The sequence below is a fragment of the Galeopterus variegatus genome, unplaced genomic scaffold, assembly GCF_000696425.1.
Source record: "Galeopterus variegatus unplaced genomic scaffold, G_variegatus-3.0.2 Scaffold3016, whole genome shotgun sequence".
NCBI classification, from domain to species: Eukaryota; Metazoa; Chordata; class Mammalia; order Dermoptera; family Cynocephalidae; genus Galeopterus; species Galeopterus variegatus.
This window is the reverse complement of record NW_007729127.1, coordinates 37013-54014: the sequence shown is the minus strand read 5'-3', so window position 1 is coordinate 54014 and position 17002 is coordinate 37013. Positions and strand designations below refer to the sequence as shown.

The window sequence follows — 17002 nt, the reverse complement described above, 5'->3', positions numbered from 1 at the left end:
GAAAAAAAAAAAATTTTTTTTTTTTCCTTTTTGTCTTTTTTCGTGTCCGGCAACGGATCGCAACCCTCGGTGTTGCTCCCACACCTCGCTCAGCCAGTGAGCGGGAACCGGTCTGTATGTGGGATCCGAACCCTCGGCAGGAGCGCCACCACGCTCCCAAGCGGCGCACTGTAGCAGTGCGCCACCGGGCCGGCCCTTGAAAAAATTTTAAATAAAAGTTAAACTGTCAGTATCTTATGTAAAGCATCAAAGAAAGCAGTTTTGGAACAAATATATTTTAAATAGGATTGTGTTACTTGCTTTGATTGACTAAATATTGTTCTGAATGTCTCATACACAGGCTATTCCCATTAAATTGGTCCATGATAGCTTAGAGGATCTTCAGGTGACTCGTTACCATTTTGCAATGAATGGAAAATCATTTTCAGTGATACTGGAGCATTTTCAAGACCTTGTTCCTAAGGTAAGTGATTTGGGTTTATGTATGTATTGACCTGAAAACATTGGGAACAATATTTTTAAGAAATTCATATTTTTTTCAGTTAATGTTGCATGGGACTGTGTTTGCTCGTATGGCACCTGATCAGAAGACACAATTGGTAGAAGCATTGCAAAACGTAGAGTAAGTATTGGTGGATTTTTTGTTTGTTTGTTTTTGATAAATTATAGTTTCATTTTTCAATCCCTGAAAAGTAACTAATATTTCATATATATTGTAACCTATAGGATATGTGAGAATTTTAAATGACTCTGTAGAAGAGTCTCATATGCTCGTTTATTTAGCTGAAGTACAATATCCATAAAAAGGAATGAAATTCTTCTATTTGCAGAAACATGGATGAACTTGGAGAAAATTATGTTAAATGAGATAAGCCAGGCACAGAAAGAGAAACACCACATGTTCTCACTCATGTGGAAGCTAAAAAAGTTGATCTCATAGAAGAAGGGAAAAGAATAGTTTCTAGAGAGAGAAGGGTGGAGGATGGGGAGATGATAGGCAATGGATACAAAATTGTAGAGATAAGAGGAGTAAGATCTAGTTTTCTATAGCAATATGGGGAACTACAGCCAACCGCAAATTACTGTATAACTTCAAGTAGCTAGTCAAGAAGTTGTTGAATGTTCCCAACACAAAGAGGTAACAAACGTTGGAAGTGATAGGTATGCTAAACACCCTGATATGATCATTGCACACAGTGTAAATGTACCCAAATATTGTATTATACGCCATAAATATATACAGTTATCATGAGACAATTAAGAAAAAATAAATTAAAAAGAAAAAAAATTTCAGAGACAGAAGTAGATTAGGGATTACCAGAAATGGGTCAGGGAGAGGAATAATAAACCATTACTTTATGGGTCTAGAGTTTATGTTTAGGATGATGAAAAAGTTTTGGAAATAGATAGAGGTAGTGGTTACATAGCATTGTGAATGTAATTAATTCCCACAATTGTATGTTTAAAAATGCTTAAAATGGAAATTCTTATACATGTTTTACCACAATAAAAAAAAATAATTTTAAAAAAGAGGCTCATGTGCTTGTTATTTAGCTGAAATACAATATCTGTAATTCTTTCTCCAGGTAATATGGTAGAGTACGTTCACTGTGTGGTAGAGTACATTCACTCAGGCGCTCTATCGTGATAGAAGTGACTTTAGAGTTTTAGTAAGCAGTTATGTTTCCAGTTTTTAAGGGATAAATCTTTACTGATAACCTTAAGTGTAGTAAAAACTGTACAGTCATAAGCCCTTTACTCTGAAGATGAAGAAATTGAGATGCCAAAATGATTTGCCCATATTGTGACAGGAATAGAACAATAACCCAGGTCATTTTATTTGGAAGCTGGTGCTGTTTGTCAAGCAACATGACTGTGGTCATTGTAATGAAAAGATTCATTAGTTCCACTGGGGAGATCTTGGTCTGTTAGCTCTTCATAATACTGTATTGGAGAAATCTTAATGAGTGAAATGTTGTGTATATTAAGAAATTAATTAAAATCCTAAAATTTGTTGTTTCTTAGTTACTTTGTTGGGATGTGCGGTGATGGTGCAAATGATTGTGGTGTAAGTATAGTTTTTGTGATTTACTTTTGTAGTTCTTACTCTAACCTAAATCACATCCACAAAACCTAATTAGTTTTCTTGAAACCATTAGGCTTTGAAGAGGGCACACGGAGGCATTTCCTTATCAGAGCTCGAGGCTTCAGTGGCATCTCCCTTTACCTCTAAAACTCCTAGTATTTCCTGTGTGCCAAACCTTATCAGGTAGTATAAATTGAAAATTTTCTCTGTCTCTTTGTATCTTTTTCTGGTGATGTAGATGGGAAAATTATCATAGGAAGTAATATGAGTTTGTTTTAATGGTATATTAGTGCATTTGACCTGTACCTTGTTAGTAACAGATTGATTGCTATTCATTTCTTCCAATTCTGCTTTGGCTTAGTTCTTTTGGTAAACAAATACATCGTTGTAGCTGACACATGTTGATGTTCATCTGTCAAGATATAATTGTGGTTTGGAGGAGGAGTTTAAAATGTTTTTATTCATATGCCAACATTTCTTTTCACAGGGAAGGCCGTGCTGCTTTAATAACTTCCTTCTGTGTGTTTAAATTTATGGCATTGTATAGCATTATCCAGTACTTCAGTGTTACTCTCCTGTATTCTGTAAGTAATAACATTGTACACAGTGATGGCACTTAATGTTAAGACACTTAAGATATTGAGCATATATGTTTGATTTTTGAATGCATCCATTAATAATGGAATTTATGTAAGTAGTATCTTTACATTTACCTTCAGTTTACCTTAGTTGGAGTAACAGATTGAAAATCTCATGAATCTAGAAGAGCATTTTCCTTAAGGCCAACAACTGTGGCTTAAGCCTTATGAGTAAAAGGTAATTGTATTCTTTTTCGCCTTCAGTGCAGATTGGACACCTTTCTTAGAATTCTTCAAAATGTCTAGCTGTGGCATATTTCATAATTGTAGTTAACTTTGCTATACGTTTCCAGGAAAAGGCCAGAATGAGAAAGCATGTTTCAGCAATAGTTTATAGGACATTATGCATTTGGAGAAAAAAGCATAAACAGTGGTATCCATAGGTACTCTATCAGATTTTTTTTTTTTGCCTTTTTTTGTGCCCGGCAACGGATCGCAACCCTCAGTGTCGCGCCCGTACCGGACCGGGACCGGCCACGGGATCGCAACCCTCGGTGTTGCTCCCGCCCCTCGCTCAGCCAGTGAGCGGCCGGTCTGTATGTGGGATCCGAACCCTCGGCGGGAGCGCCACCGTGCTTCCCAAGCGGCGCACTATAGCAGTGCGCCACCGGGCTGGCCCCTATCAGATTTTATAGTTGAAATCTCACTGTAGATTTTTCTCTAAATGAACATTGGTGACATCCCAAGGAATCTTTTTGAAATTATCCCTTTTGTACCATTTGTAGAAAGTATCGGAAGGGATGGCGTAAGATATTAAGGAAGCTTCAGTATACTAACTTAATATGTTGAATGTTGAATATTTTGAGTAAAAATTTTTCTTTTTGCCAAAAAACTTTTTAAAGGTTTTAGTCAATGAATTTTAAGGAGGTGCCATTTATACTAATGTATTAAATTGAATGTTTATAAATAATGTTATGTTTGATTAATTTCAAAGGCAAATGTATTTCATTTTTTAAGCAGGTCCAAGTGACATTTTGAACTTGTCACTATTGGGAAAAAACTAAACTAAAACCTGGGGACAATGCTATAAAAATCCTTCTTCAAAACTAATTATGTTTTGAAAATTCCTTCTGTAGATCTTAAGTAACCTAGGAGACTTCCAGTTTCTCTTCATTGATCTGGCAATCATTTTGGTAGTGGTATTTACAAGTGAGTATTTTGCTTTGTTATTGATTTCAAAGCATATGAAATTCTGTGCCTCATTAAACTGATAATTTTACATCAGCAGTTGTAACATAGCTCATACCTCTCCAGATTCCCCATAAATGTCTTCTTTTATTGCCTTGTTTGTTGTTTTATTCTCTCTCCATTTTTTTTTCCTGAAATATTTGAGAATAAGTTTTGAGTCATCATGTCCCTTTGCCTCTGAAAATTTTAATGTTTATTTCCTAAAAGCAAAGCCATTCTCCTATGTAACTAAACAGTTTAAAAGATCAGGAAATTTAACATCGATATAATATTATCTAATCCAAAGCCCATATTCAGATTTGTCATTATCCTCATAATGTCCTTTATACCTACCCTAGATTAGAACCAAGATATAATTGAGGCCCACAGATTTCATTTAGTTATCATGTCTCTTTTTAGTCTTCTGTAATTCAAAGCAGTCCCTCGGTCTTTTTTGGAGCACCCTGATATTGACATTTATGAAACAATAAAGGCCAGTGAATATGGGTTTGTCTGATTTATTCTCATTAGACTCAGGCTATGAATTTTTGTCAGGCAGGAAGATCACAAAAGTGATGCTGTGTTCTTCTAGGTGCATCATATAAAGAGGCACAAGATGTTGGTTTGTTTCAGTATTGGTAATATTAACATCAAAATAAATAATGATGGTAATGAAATATGACCCACTGAATCAAGTATTTACAAGTTTATCCATACTGAAAATAAACAAAAGCTTTTTTTTTTTTTTTACAGCAAAATGCTAACTAATATAGAAGGAATATTGGTGAGACCCTGGTCTTATTAACATTTTAGGCACATAATTCTTTGTTGTGGGGAGCTGTTCTGTGCATTGTAGGATGCCTAGCAGCACCTCTGGCCCTGGCCCCCTTCCCACTAGATGCCAGTAACGCTGTCCAAGTTGTAACAACTGCAATTATCTCCAGATGTTGCCAAATGTTCCCCAGGGTGCAAGGTTGAAAAGCACTGAGTTGGACAATGTTTAGTAGATGTTAACACTAGCGAATGAAAGTTTGAAGAGGAGCAGGATTTTTACACAGTCTCAAAGTATCTTTTCACAAATTATTAATTACAAAGGGAAAAATAGAAACTTTACAATGGAATACTTGGTGGACACCACCTTAATGAGAGATTAAAGCCTCTTTTCATGTTACTGCTATGTTTATATTGCTTCAAACCTTCGTCAATGTCCTCTTTAAGAAATTCATATTTTTTTAAACTATGCAGTTAAGGATTCAAAAAAAATGGAATCTCTTTAAAGATATGAGTGATGATTAATTTTATCGCCTGTGCTTACATTTAGCAGTTAAGGATTCAAAAAAAATGGAATCTCTTTAAAGATATGAGTGATGATTAATTTTATCGTCTGTGCTTACATTTAGTATGTTTATATTGCTTCAAACCTTCGTCAATGTCCTCTTTAAGAAATTCATATTTTTTTAAACTATGCAGTTAAGGATTCAAAAAAAATGGAATCTCTTTAAAGATATGAGTGATGATTAATTTTATCGCCTGTGCTTACATTTAGTATTTTATTTGTACTAATGTTTGCTTTGAATTTCAGTAAAATAAGTTACTCCTGAGGCATTTTTGAAAAAACCTAAATTGTTTACTTTTACAGATTACTTAAATACTTATGACACGTGGCTTGGTTTTTGTAGTTTTTTTATATTAAAGCATTGTTAGACAAAAACATTTTTAAAGTTCCTGAGTCTGATATGTCTTTTGTAGTGACAGATTAATATACATACCAACCTTTCTACACTTTCTTTTCAATGTAGTGAGTTTAAATCCTGCCTGGAAGGAACTTGTGGCACAAAGACCACCTTCAGGTCTTATATCTGGGGCTCTTCTCTTCTCCGTTTTATCTCAGATTATCATCTGCATTGGATTTCAATCTTTAGGGTTTTTTTGGGTCAAGCAACAACCTTGGTATGAGGAGTGGCATCCACATTCAGAGTAAGTGGGTCAATCCATGGAAAATGTGTGCAACATATATGATATAAAAATGAGTCTAAAAATTTGTATAAAAGTTTGCATGCAGCACGAATAAAACACTTAAGTAATTTAGCCTGTATTTGCCTTTATATCATGGTAACTCCTTTTGTCTGTAAGAATATGGTCAAGCAAGGTCCTAATACTCATCACTATCAAGATGGGACCTTAGACCAGTTTCTTAATTTGCTACTGAGCCTTCCTTTTCTTATCTGTACAATGAGAAAGTTGGAATTAATCTCTAGAGTCTTTCTAAACCCAATGTTTGTGCTTCTAACTTTTCTAACCCTAGTATAGGAAATGGCATTTTAAAACATTGAAAAAAAAAAGGTATTAAGTCCTTCTGCTATTTATTTGTAGAGTGCTTCACAGTTCACAAATTATGATAAAATTATTTTAATTAATTAAACATGGAAGTTATTAAGGTAATTATATAGAATTAAAGTTTTAGCTGTAAACATTTATTTTTAATTTTCTTGATTAAGGGAGAATGTCTTTAAAGATTTTAGAAAATTTTAAGACATTTAACATTACTGTTTTCTTTCATGTGCATACAAATGCTGCACATGAAAAGGAAAAGATAGAAACTTTCCAGAGTTTATTTGTAGCAGATTACCATTTCATTACCACTTACGAGAGTACTTCAAAAAGCTTGTGGAAAAATAGAATTGAGAGATAATATGAATCTTTCCCTAAACTTTTTGTACCTGTGTTTATAGTAGTTAATGTTTTGGTAATGGACGTTGGGGACTTCTCATTCATAGTTCTGTGTGCACCTGACAATGCTGTCCACCTGGAAGTAGAAATGAGGGAGAGCCATAGCTAAAGAGTAGTGAGGACCATCTCAGTGCCAAATGCTTTGCCAGGCATTTACACAAGTCATCTCACTCTATCCCCACAGTAACCCCATGATGGAGCAGGTGGGACCCACATTTATAGGTGAGGAAATAGGCTCAGAGAGATTAAATAATATTTCTTCAGCCATTGCTAAGTAGAGCCAAGGTCAAACCCATGGTTTGTTTGCCTTCACTATGCTAATATTATTCCCAAAATTAAAAAAGTGCTGGTGGGCTTATTAAATACTTCTTATTTGATTCTGTTTTTTTTAACTGATTGAAGTGTCTGCTAAAGAAAAAACTCTTGTACTCTTCTACCTGTTCTATATATCTTATACTGATATCGTTGGATCTTTTGCTGTAAATGGCACCTTATTTCTATTTGTTATAATAGTAATTCAGGGCAGTTATGGTAAAGTTGGTTTCTTTTGGGAAATGGCTGTTGTTTTTACTAATGCAAAAATGTTTTGCATGTCTTCTAGTGTTTGTAATACAACAAGAAGCCCATATTGGAATTCTTCACACTTATACAATGAAACCGAACTCGATACACATAATATACAAAATTTTGAAAATACCACAGTTTTTTTTATCTCCAGTTTTCAGTACCTCATAGTGGCAATTGCCTTTTCAAAAGGAAAACCCTTCAGGCAACCTTGCTACAAGAATTGTAAGTTTGGTGTTTATTGTGATTTCTACCCTGCCTCCCCCACTTTAAAAATAGTATAGAACAGAAGAGATATAACTGTCCTTCCATAGTAAAATAGATTTTCACAGATAGAATGAACGTAATGACTTAGATGTTCACTGTCTTGTTTTACTTTCATGGTAGTTGCTACCCTAAGTTAAAAATTAAAGCCATCAGTACTAAATATTCCTGGTTTTTCACATTCTGTTACTTTTGGACTCCAACTTTTATTTCTGTAGCTCATTGCAGACGGAGTTAGAAATGGAAGCAGGAACAAAGGTTCCTCAGTTGAAACCGTGGGTATTGTACTTTCCTTCTGAGTGGTCTGCACAGCACCAGTTGTCTTTTCTCCATTTCTGACACTGGTACGGTAACTGTCTACCTCTGGAATTTTTCATTTCTTTCACCTTTGCATGCCACTGCAGAAGGGACCAGTGGAATGGAGGCTTGTGTCTATGTGGGCTTGTCTGCCTATGGCAATAAGATATAGCATTTTGATTGATCAACTAGAGTTTATAGGAAAAACATCAGTTACTATATATAAAATGCCAGCTTTTAAAGACTGAGAATATACTAATTAATATATGGAACAACTTTTAGACTTTTGCAGTACCTTGGAGTGAATAGCTGTTACTCTTTTGCTATAGTTGTGAAGAAATGGCAGTGTTCTGGTTGGCAACATGCCAGGTCACAGATTTTGGTATGTTATAAGAGCAACAGCTACTAGCATGTCTATCTCATGTTAGAGATTACAGTGCATTTTCACATACATTATCTTCTTTTTTAGTTCTACTCTACGTGGTTTGTAGGGCAAGTTTTATTTCTTTATATTTTGGACAGATATGATTGAAATCTGTTTTTACTGGAAGTTTTTCCCTTTTTCTTTTGGAACTGATGTTTCTTATCTGACAAATAAATAACTATATTACTATTACCTATTTATTAGTCATTTATTACTATACATTGCTTTACATTTTGAGTGCTTAAAAATCTACTCTTCCCTACAAGATCCTCATCATTTCCTTGTTTTATAGATAAAATAATTTGACTCTGAGTGACTTGTTCAGGTTCATGTAGCTTTGTGGAAGAATCAGTCTTTAAAACAGAATCTAAATCTTTAACTTAAGGAAAACTCTCCCCTGGCCCGCAATCACCACCAACACAGAATTCATTTTGATAGTTGTCTTCTGGTGAAGAATATTCGTACTTAAATAGGATTACTAAGCAATCACTGACCATGCCAGGAGAAAGCAGAAGCTGAGAGCATAGTCTACTAGACTCATACCTCTCTAAAGTAAATACATGATTTTTCCTTCATGGTTTAAATCCTTATTGATTTGTAAATTTTGTGTGGTTATATAAATCTGCTAGGTATCCACCTCTCCCGTCACGAAGTATGCCCTTTTTGAATAGTGCCTCTTTTTCTCTCCATGCTGAACAAAGATAGATTCAATTATTTATTTTCTCCTTCTCATGGAAACCTTGGCACATTTTTAGAGGTGGGGTCAAGGGGGTGGCTCCAGGAGAGAGACAGATGAAAATTTGAGAAACACTGTTTAGACAGATGTAAGAAGCTGTGAACAGGAGTAATTTTTTTTTTTTCTTCTGACAATGCATGTATCAGGAATCATACTCTAGGAAATAACAGGGAACATGCTCTGTGTATTTTATCAACTTAAGTAATCAAAACCAAATTTGGGATTGACAGTATACCAGCTGTTATTGGATGTCTTTTTATGTGAAGGAACTTCCTAATTTGTTTTACTTTCTTTTCCAGATTTTTTTGTTGTATCTATGATTGTTTTGTATGTTTTCATATTATTCATCATGTTGCATCCAATCGCCTCTGTTGATCAGGTTCTTCAGGTAAGGCTCAAGCACATCATTTATTACTGGTTGTCTGATGGTTGATAGTCACCAGGATGACAGTAGTAGTAACAGGAAGTAACACATTAGTATTACATGAAATTTAAACAACCAAATGGACTGCTGGATGTTTGGTACAAGGGCTTAAGATCTATCCCTCTCCTGTGCTCTTATATTACTTGAAAAAGAGTCTAAACTGTCTGTATTTCTTTTTTCCAGGATCTCTTCCTTTCATATTTTTTAAGCTGCAATTATGTTACCCTAAAGATACTCTAAAAAGAATACAGAACATAATTAAAATAGCAGCTTTTATTGGCTATACCTGTTTATTCACTGCTTCTGGTTCCATTTCCCTTTGTCTAAAAACTATTTCAATAAATGTCCGTTGGTCTTTAAAAAAAAAAAAGCCTTGATTCCTATATCTCATTACTCTTCTGTCCATTACCAACCTACTTCTTGAGTAGACTACACATGCTGCCTCTTCTTTGCTGGCCATTTAGTTCTTCATTCTTTTCATTAAAAACTTTATGAATGGTGAAATTACTTGTTTTTTATACAAAAAAAAGTACACATATTTAAGTTGTTAAGCAAAATAATGATAAAATAGTCATAACACCATGAGTCCATCATCCAACTTAAAAAAAAGTAATATTACCAGTCAATAAGGTACTCTCATCCACCTTTCTCCAAACACCCCTATTCTAATTTTTTTCCCTGATTCTCTTGCTTTTCATTATATACTTACCATATATGTGTGGACTGATATTCAAATATTGAACTAACTTTGCATTCCTAGAATAAATCCTATTTGGCTATAGTGCACTCTTTTTTAAACCCTCTGGATTTGGATTGCTATGATTTTGTTTTGGGTTTGGCCTCTGCGCGAATAAGATCAGGCATAATTTTCCTTTCTTGTGCTGTCGACAGGTTTGGGTATTAAAGTTATACGAGCTTTATGGGATGAGTATTCTATTGTATGGACTTCTCCATAATTTGTTTAACTAGTCCCTTTTGGTAGATATTTAGATTGTTTCCAGTGTTTTGCTAATATAAACAATGCTGCATTGTAAATCTTTGCACCCTTCATTAAGGACAAATGTATATTTATAGGCTAAATGTGCAGAAGTGGAATTGCTTGGTCAAGGATAACTAGAATTTTAATTTTCATAAATACTGCATTACCGAACTTTGAAGAGGTTGCCAGGTTATGGTCTTACCAGCATTGTATGAGTGTTTCCTTACATGGTTCATTGTGACGTTTAGATAAGCACTTTAAGCAAATGAAGAAAACAAAACATTTATTTTTCTTTTTCAGCACATGTGCCTTCTGCTTCACAGCCAAACTTTATCTTGAAATAGCTACATTCATCTTACCTTTCACACTCTCATCCACTAGTGTGGCATTTACCCTTGCCCATCCACCAAAACTGTCCTTACCAAGACCATTAACAGCCATTTTGTTGGTTGAGTTCAGTGGACTTGTCTCTTAAAATTTTTTTTTCCAACCTTGCTTGACTTCCCAGCAGTATTTGACTAGTTAGCCATGCCGTCAGTCTTGGGATATTTCACCCTGGAATCTGCTCTTTTCTTAGCACTATGACTCCTCATTCTCCTCCTCTATTGTGGTTTCACTCCCTCTGCCTTAAATGTTCCCCAAATCTTAGTGTTCTTCACTTTTCTATTCTTACCTCTCTTTTTATTCTACACATTCAGGTGATCTCACCTATAGTCATGGCTTCACACATAATTGTCATCTTTATATTAGAGACTCCCAACTTTATACCCTCACTACTGAGTTCAACTGTCACTACTGAGCTGTAGACCTGCACATTCATTGACATATTGAATATTACTTGGGTGCTCCACCCAACAGTTCCCTCAAATTCAACATTTTAAGAACAAAACTCAGGATGTTCTTCCTCAACCCTGCTTCTTCTCTGTCTCAGTACCACTATTTATCCAAGTCAGAAGTGTGTGTGTGTCTGCCCTTGTCTTTTCCTTCTCTTTTCACAGCTAGTCACCTGTTAGGTTCTTTTCTTTTTCGTATTCTGAATCTCTTTCTGTCTTTACTCCAGTCCCACCTGCCACCACTCTTTTGCTAGTGCTCTAGTTCAAGCTGCTATCATCTCTTGTACAGATCATTATAGCATTCTCTCTCTTCAAATCCTTCTTACTGGAGCAATAATGTTTTTTCTAAAATGTATTAGATCCTGCCACTCCTTAGCATCTAGCATAGTATTTTAGGTACTCAATAAGTATTTACTAATGAAAAGGTTGAGTACATTAATGGGATTTCTGTTTGTTAGGCCTTAGGAATTAATTAGATTTTAAAGTGAAAACTTAGGTTGTATTTCTTAAATTAATCTGTATAGTTCTTTTATGAATTTGTTTTTATTATAATGTGAGTTTTGACTAATACTTCATTATTAGATTGGTGTCTACCTCATTTTTTTAACCTCCTTGTTTAAAGACAGGTTTTTATTTTAAAATAGATATTCATGATCTAGTAGAGCATGGGCTTTTTGAGTCTGAGCAAAATAGAATTTGACTCTATGCTTAATATTTTTTTAACATTGTTACTTAAACTTTGACTCATATCATCTGAAAAGTGGATATTTAATATATTCCTTGTGACTTTGTTGAGTATTAAGTAGATAATGTGTAAAGATGTTTGGTGCATGATAGGAATTCAGTAAATTTGGAAATTATGATATAATGCTATAGTATCAACTACATACAACAATTTAACTTTTAAAATTTTTGTCTTAACAGATAGTGTGTGTACCATATCAGTGGCGCATAACTATGCTTATCATCGTTCTTGTCAATGCCTTTGTATCTATCATGGTGGAGGTAAGCACTTCAGATGGTCACATGGCCACCTTGTTTTAGGATTCTTGGGTGATTCAGTGGTAAATGGGGGAAGAGGAGAATTAACATTATGGAAGCCCACAGAATCTCACTTTCATTTTAGGCAAATTCACTTACCCTTCTCTTCTGACTTTCTCCATGAACTGATAGTAGTCCTATTAAGGGATCTGACTTAGCTGCACTCATGCAGATAGGAGAAAATGAGAAAAATTAGTGGTGAGATGAGAAAAATTAGTGGTGAGTAGAAAGGAGAGAAGTTTGGTGCCCTAGAGACCAATGAACTGATGAACCAGTGGCCATGAAATCAGAGTGGGCACATATTGCGTTCTGTGATGTATGGTAAAATCTCTCATTTGAAGAAGGAAATGAGAGGGGACTTTCTTCAGGATGTAATGAATATTAACAAGGGGCTGGTCTGATGGTGGTGGGTTTCAGAACTTATGAACATTAGTGTCACTAAAGTTTGTATGCAACCCCCCACTGCTAAATTTGACTGGCATAGGAATTCGTATAACTTCGTATAATGTATGCTATACGAAGTTATTACGTGTCACTAAAGTTTGTATGCAACCCCCCACTGCTAAATTTGACTGGCTCAAAAAAAAAAAAATAATAAGTTTATTGAAAGTATGAAATAATGACTATTTGGACTTACCTAAATTCAGCATTGGTTATTGGAACTTCCTCCCTGGTATTTACTTTTGAGCGACCTCTAGAGGTCTTTTATGTACTCTTTGATTTATTGTATATTGTATAGTTACACTCCCATTAGGATTGCCTTTAGGCCAGCTTTTCTAAAAGGAGTTAGCAAGTTTTCATTTGCTGCTTATTAATAAACTTTTGTCTGTTCTCAGAACTACTATCATAATTCACTCCTACAGGAGCAATATAAGAAGAGGAAGAGGGAGTACAGTTGTGATTTTTAAGTTAAGGGTTTCATAGCATAAACTTTTGAATTAAAATTAAGGTAATTTGTGGGGAAACATGTATATTTTAGTGGTAATAGTTCTAGACTTAGAAATTATGCTAAAAGTTGACTCGATATAACTTGGGATATGGTGGGCAGTATGGATATTGTCCTTGTAAAGTTGCCCAGTGGAATGTATTTTTTTCTGTTTTATGGATTTAGAAGCACATCTAAGATACTGTCTTCTAAAAGTGTTCCTTTTTCTACAACATAAGTTCATCTTTTCACTAAAATGTTATTTATAATTCTTACTATCTGAAGAATTGTTTGTGTTGGATGCTGATAAAATTATATGTATTTATAAATGTAAACATGGATATATAGATAAAGAATTAATATAGATACTAATTCAATGAAAATAACTTGTTAAGATAAAGACTTCAAATTATCAGCATTGTTCTAATATGGGAAAGACCTGAGGATTCATATAAAAGCCATGTGGAAAATTTAGAAGTCCCATTTCAACTTTTAGCCACCTTTTACCAAAGTGGCAACTTCCTGAGCTTTATTTTGGTAATTCACACAGATTGATTTTCTGGTGTAATACTATAGGATTTATAAGAGGTCCTGTAGAGTGCCATTTCCACTTTTGAATGTTTTTTTTAAATGGTGAATAAATGATGGTTTTACAATGATAAGTCTAAATCAGCTTCAATTTCTTTTTCTCAAAGCAGTGTAATGCCCAGTTGTTACTAGTAGTGGGTATGACCAGAGCTGTACTAGGGGGAGTTTAAGTACTTCAGCTAAATCTCATCTGTGTCTATATTTTTCTCCTTTTGGTTACATCACTGCATTACTTCAGAAGGTTAACTTTGGCTCATATCATTAGTCCTCATGTGAAATATTTGTATTGGTGAGGTCCAAGCCTAGGGGAACATTTGAATTGAGTTTCACCTTCTCCAATGAGATCTCTGACTGTTTATCTAAACAGGAAATGTGTGTTTCAAAGAGGAGTCATACCCTGACTTAGTCAAACATGGGTATTTTAAGGCCCCTTTAAAATATTTGAATTGGGCATCCCTTCTCACTTTTTAACCAAAATTAAATGGCACAAAATTCTATCAAAGTCTCTTAATTTCTAAAAGTCTTTAAGTAAGTGTCTGCCCCTTATTTCTAAGAGAGTGTCTCTCCCGTGAAATTCTCTCTCTAAAGTGTTCAGGGGAAAGAGTGAAGGGAGCGAGTGGTTCAGAGTAGGTAGGCTCCAACATGCCCTGTGTGTTGATGGATTCAGAGAATCAGTAAGTAGACAAGAATTTTAGTCTATCATTTCTATGGTCATGATTCAGAGAGCATTTTTTAAATTAATGGTTTTAGGAAAGAGAGTTCTTATAACCTCTTAGCACAGAATTACATTCATCTTCTGACACTTCTTTATATAATGTGGTTTCACTGTTCATATTTGTGACCTTTCAAGAGCCAATCAGTTAGTTATTTTACCATAGGCTGTAGCTCCCAGTCAGGGGCAATTTCCCTTTCAGGGGACATTTGGCAGTGTCTGGAGACATTTTTGCTTGTTACAATTGAGGGAGGGGGGCTGCTACCGGCATATAGTGGGTAGAGGCCAAGGATGCTGCTACATAAATATCCTATAGTACAAAGGACAGCCCCTCACAACAAAGAATTGTACAGCCCAAGATGTCAGTAGTGCTGAGGTTGAAAAACCCTGCCATAAGAGAAAAGGAAAGTCAAGACCAGAGTGACTTGCTACTCTTAGGACTTCCATGGTTGCTGTATGCCCCACCTGCCGCTGTTCTACATCTTTCTATCCTGTGCTTTTTTTTTTTCTGCCAAGAAACCCATGAGTTCATCTCAAATTGCAGCTCCCAACCTTCTATACTAATATCTTTTCCCTTCTTACCGTATATACAGGGATCATTCAGTTGGGTTGAAAGCCTAGTCTCTTACCCCAGACTAGGCTTCAGGCCTTAGACAGTTGAATTGGGAAGTAAGAACCTAACCTGGAAGTCTCTAGTAACCATGTCTGCATAATACCTCCAAGATCTTCCCTATCATAAGGTATTTCTAACTCCGTTTATACCTGAAAGAAACAGCATTCTGTTGGCTTGCCCAGGTTATGCATCTCATGAATGGCAGAGTTGGGAGTTGAAACCAGAGTTTCTGATTTTAAGAAAAGTGGTTTTTTCTACTTCGTCGTACTGCCTCGAATACATCACTTAGGGGCCATAGAGATATTAACTAATACAATGATCAAATAAAAAAATGGACACAATATCTACTGTTATCAGTACCTACTCTGTGATAGACATTATGTGAGGCATTTTGTTTGTATTCTTTCTAATTGTTACAATAACCTTAAGAGGTAGGAATGTCTTTAGTTTCTCTACCCCTATTTTCACAGGTGAGGAAACTGTTAGAACTGAAATTCAAATTCAGGTTTATCTGGACCCAGGACTATAATATTCGTATACCACAAAACTTTCATCTATTCTTAAAAACCTAATAAACTTTAGATGTCATTTTGTTAGACACTTTAGACATTATGTTCTACCTGGCCCCCTGAATATTCATGTAGCCAACCTAATTTAGTTACAGGAAGTAGGATTTTTACATAGCAGCAATTAATTTCCCATAGTAAATGTCTATAGAATCAAATTGAAAACAGGTTAAGTAAACCATCTGCAGATAACCAAAGCTAAACGTTTTTTTCCCTGATACCCTCTGACAAAAAAGATTCTTGATATATCAGTGATTTTCAAGTCAGGATGTTCATCAAAAATGCCTTGAACTCTACTCTTGACCTACTGAATGAAAATCTTCAGTGGAAGTGCCCATCATCTGTGGTTTTCTATAAGCTTTACCCCTGTTTGAGGAGATCTGTGCTGTATATTCTCTTTAGAAGCATTTATGCCTATGTTGTGTCTGGTAAAGTGAGGCCATTTAATAGTGGATGATGTGGAATTAGAATCATACTCTGATGTAATGTGATCCTACCTGAGGATTTGTGCTTGACTTACGTTTGGTGAAAAATCCGAGTGTTAACTGTAGTCTTTATGCCACTTAGAATATTATTTGAGCTTATTTAGATAGAGTGCTAATTCTGATTGTTGGTATTTATCTTATATTCAGGATTGGTATGAAAGAAGACTTTTATGAAAACCACAGTACCATTATAACATTTTTTTCTTTCAAGCGTGGCTTTATATTTCACGTGCTACCCATGAAAACATTTCCTAAAAGACACTGCTCAGAGTAAAGTAGCATTGGGGTTCTAGAATGAACAGCATGGAGTGGTCTAAAAAACAGGGGAATTTTAACTATAGATTTTTTTGAAAGTTCCTTGTGGTTTCTCTGCTGAATTATTAAGCTTCTTTCCTTCTGAGGGGATTAATTTGGTTACTTAACCATTCCTTTCAGTTGCTATAGCTTCTGTGTCTTCCCACTTCAAGAACTTGTGCCCCAGATGTTTTGGGGAGACCCAAGTGCTCACTTGGAGCTTACCGTGTGATGCTCCGCCTCCTGGCCTTACTGTTGCACAGTGCTTGCTCCTCTGCCCTTGCCACTCTTGGTTGATTTTCACCCCAGCATGCCTGTAGCACCTTTTCTTTTCTCTTCCATTGGATTATATTGTGTTTGTGAGGATGTGTGTGGTATGTTTGTGCTTGTAAGCTAACAAACATATGCTTGCCTGTAGTGTATTTTTTGGCTATGATGTTTAAGGGAGGTAAGGGTACAGGAACAAAATACTTATAGTGGGGCAGGGGGATCCCCAGTATTTCTTGTGACTTAATTTTTTTTTTTTAATTATGACACCATTTTTTTTTTTTTTTTCTTTTTTTTTTTTTTTTTTGGGGCGGAAAAGTTTCCAACAAAAAAAAAAAGTTATTATTTTTTTTTTTTTTTTTTTTTTTT

At 35.2% G+C, this 17002-nt stretch overlaps 1 protein-coding gene across 1 annotated transcript in view; it reads left to right on the top strand.

The window, feature by feature from the left end:
- ATP13A3 (ATPase type 13A3) overlaps positions 1-17002 on the top strand; it is a 43866-nt gene that overhangs the window by 23206 nt on the left and 3658 nt on the right. The window contains exons 18-27 of the mRNA XM_008583730.1: positions 341-463; positions 543-622; positions 2026-2068; positions 2160-2269; positions 2574-2670; positions 3801-3873; positions 5691-5868; positions 7223-7410; positions 9206-9294; positions 12067-12147. Coding sequence (XP_008581952.1) covers positions 341-463; positions 543-622; positions 2026-2068; positions 2160-2269; positions 2574-2670; positions 3801-3873; positions 5691-5868; positions 7223-7410; positions 9206-9294; positions 12067-12147 — 1062 coding nt within the window. The remainder of the gene's footprint in view (positions 1-340; positions 464-542; positions 623-2025; positions 2069-2159; positions 2270-2573; positions 2671-3800; positions 3874-5690; positions 5869-7222; positions 7411-9205; positions 9295-12066; positions 12148-17002) is intronic.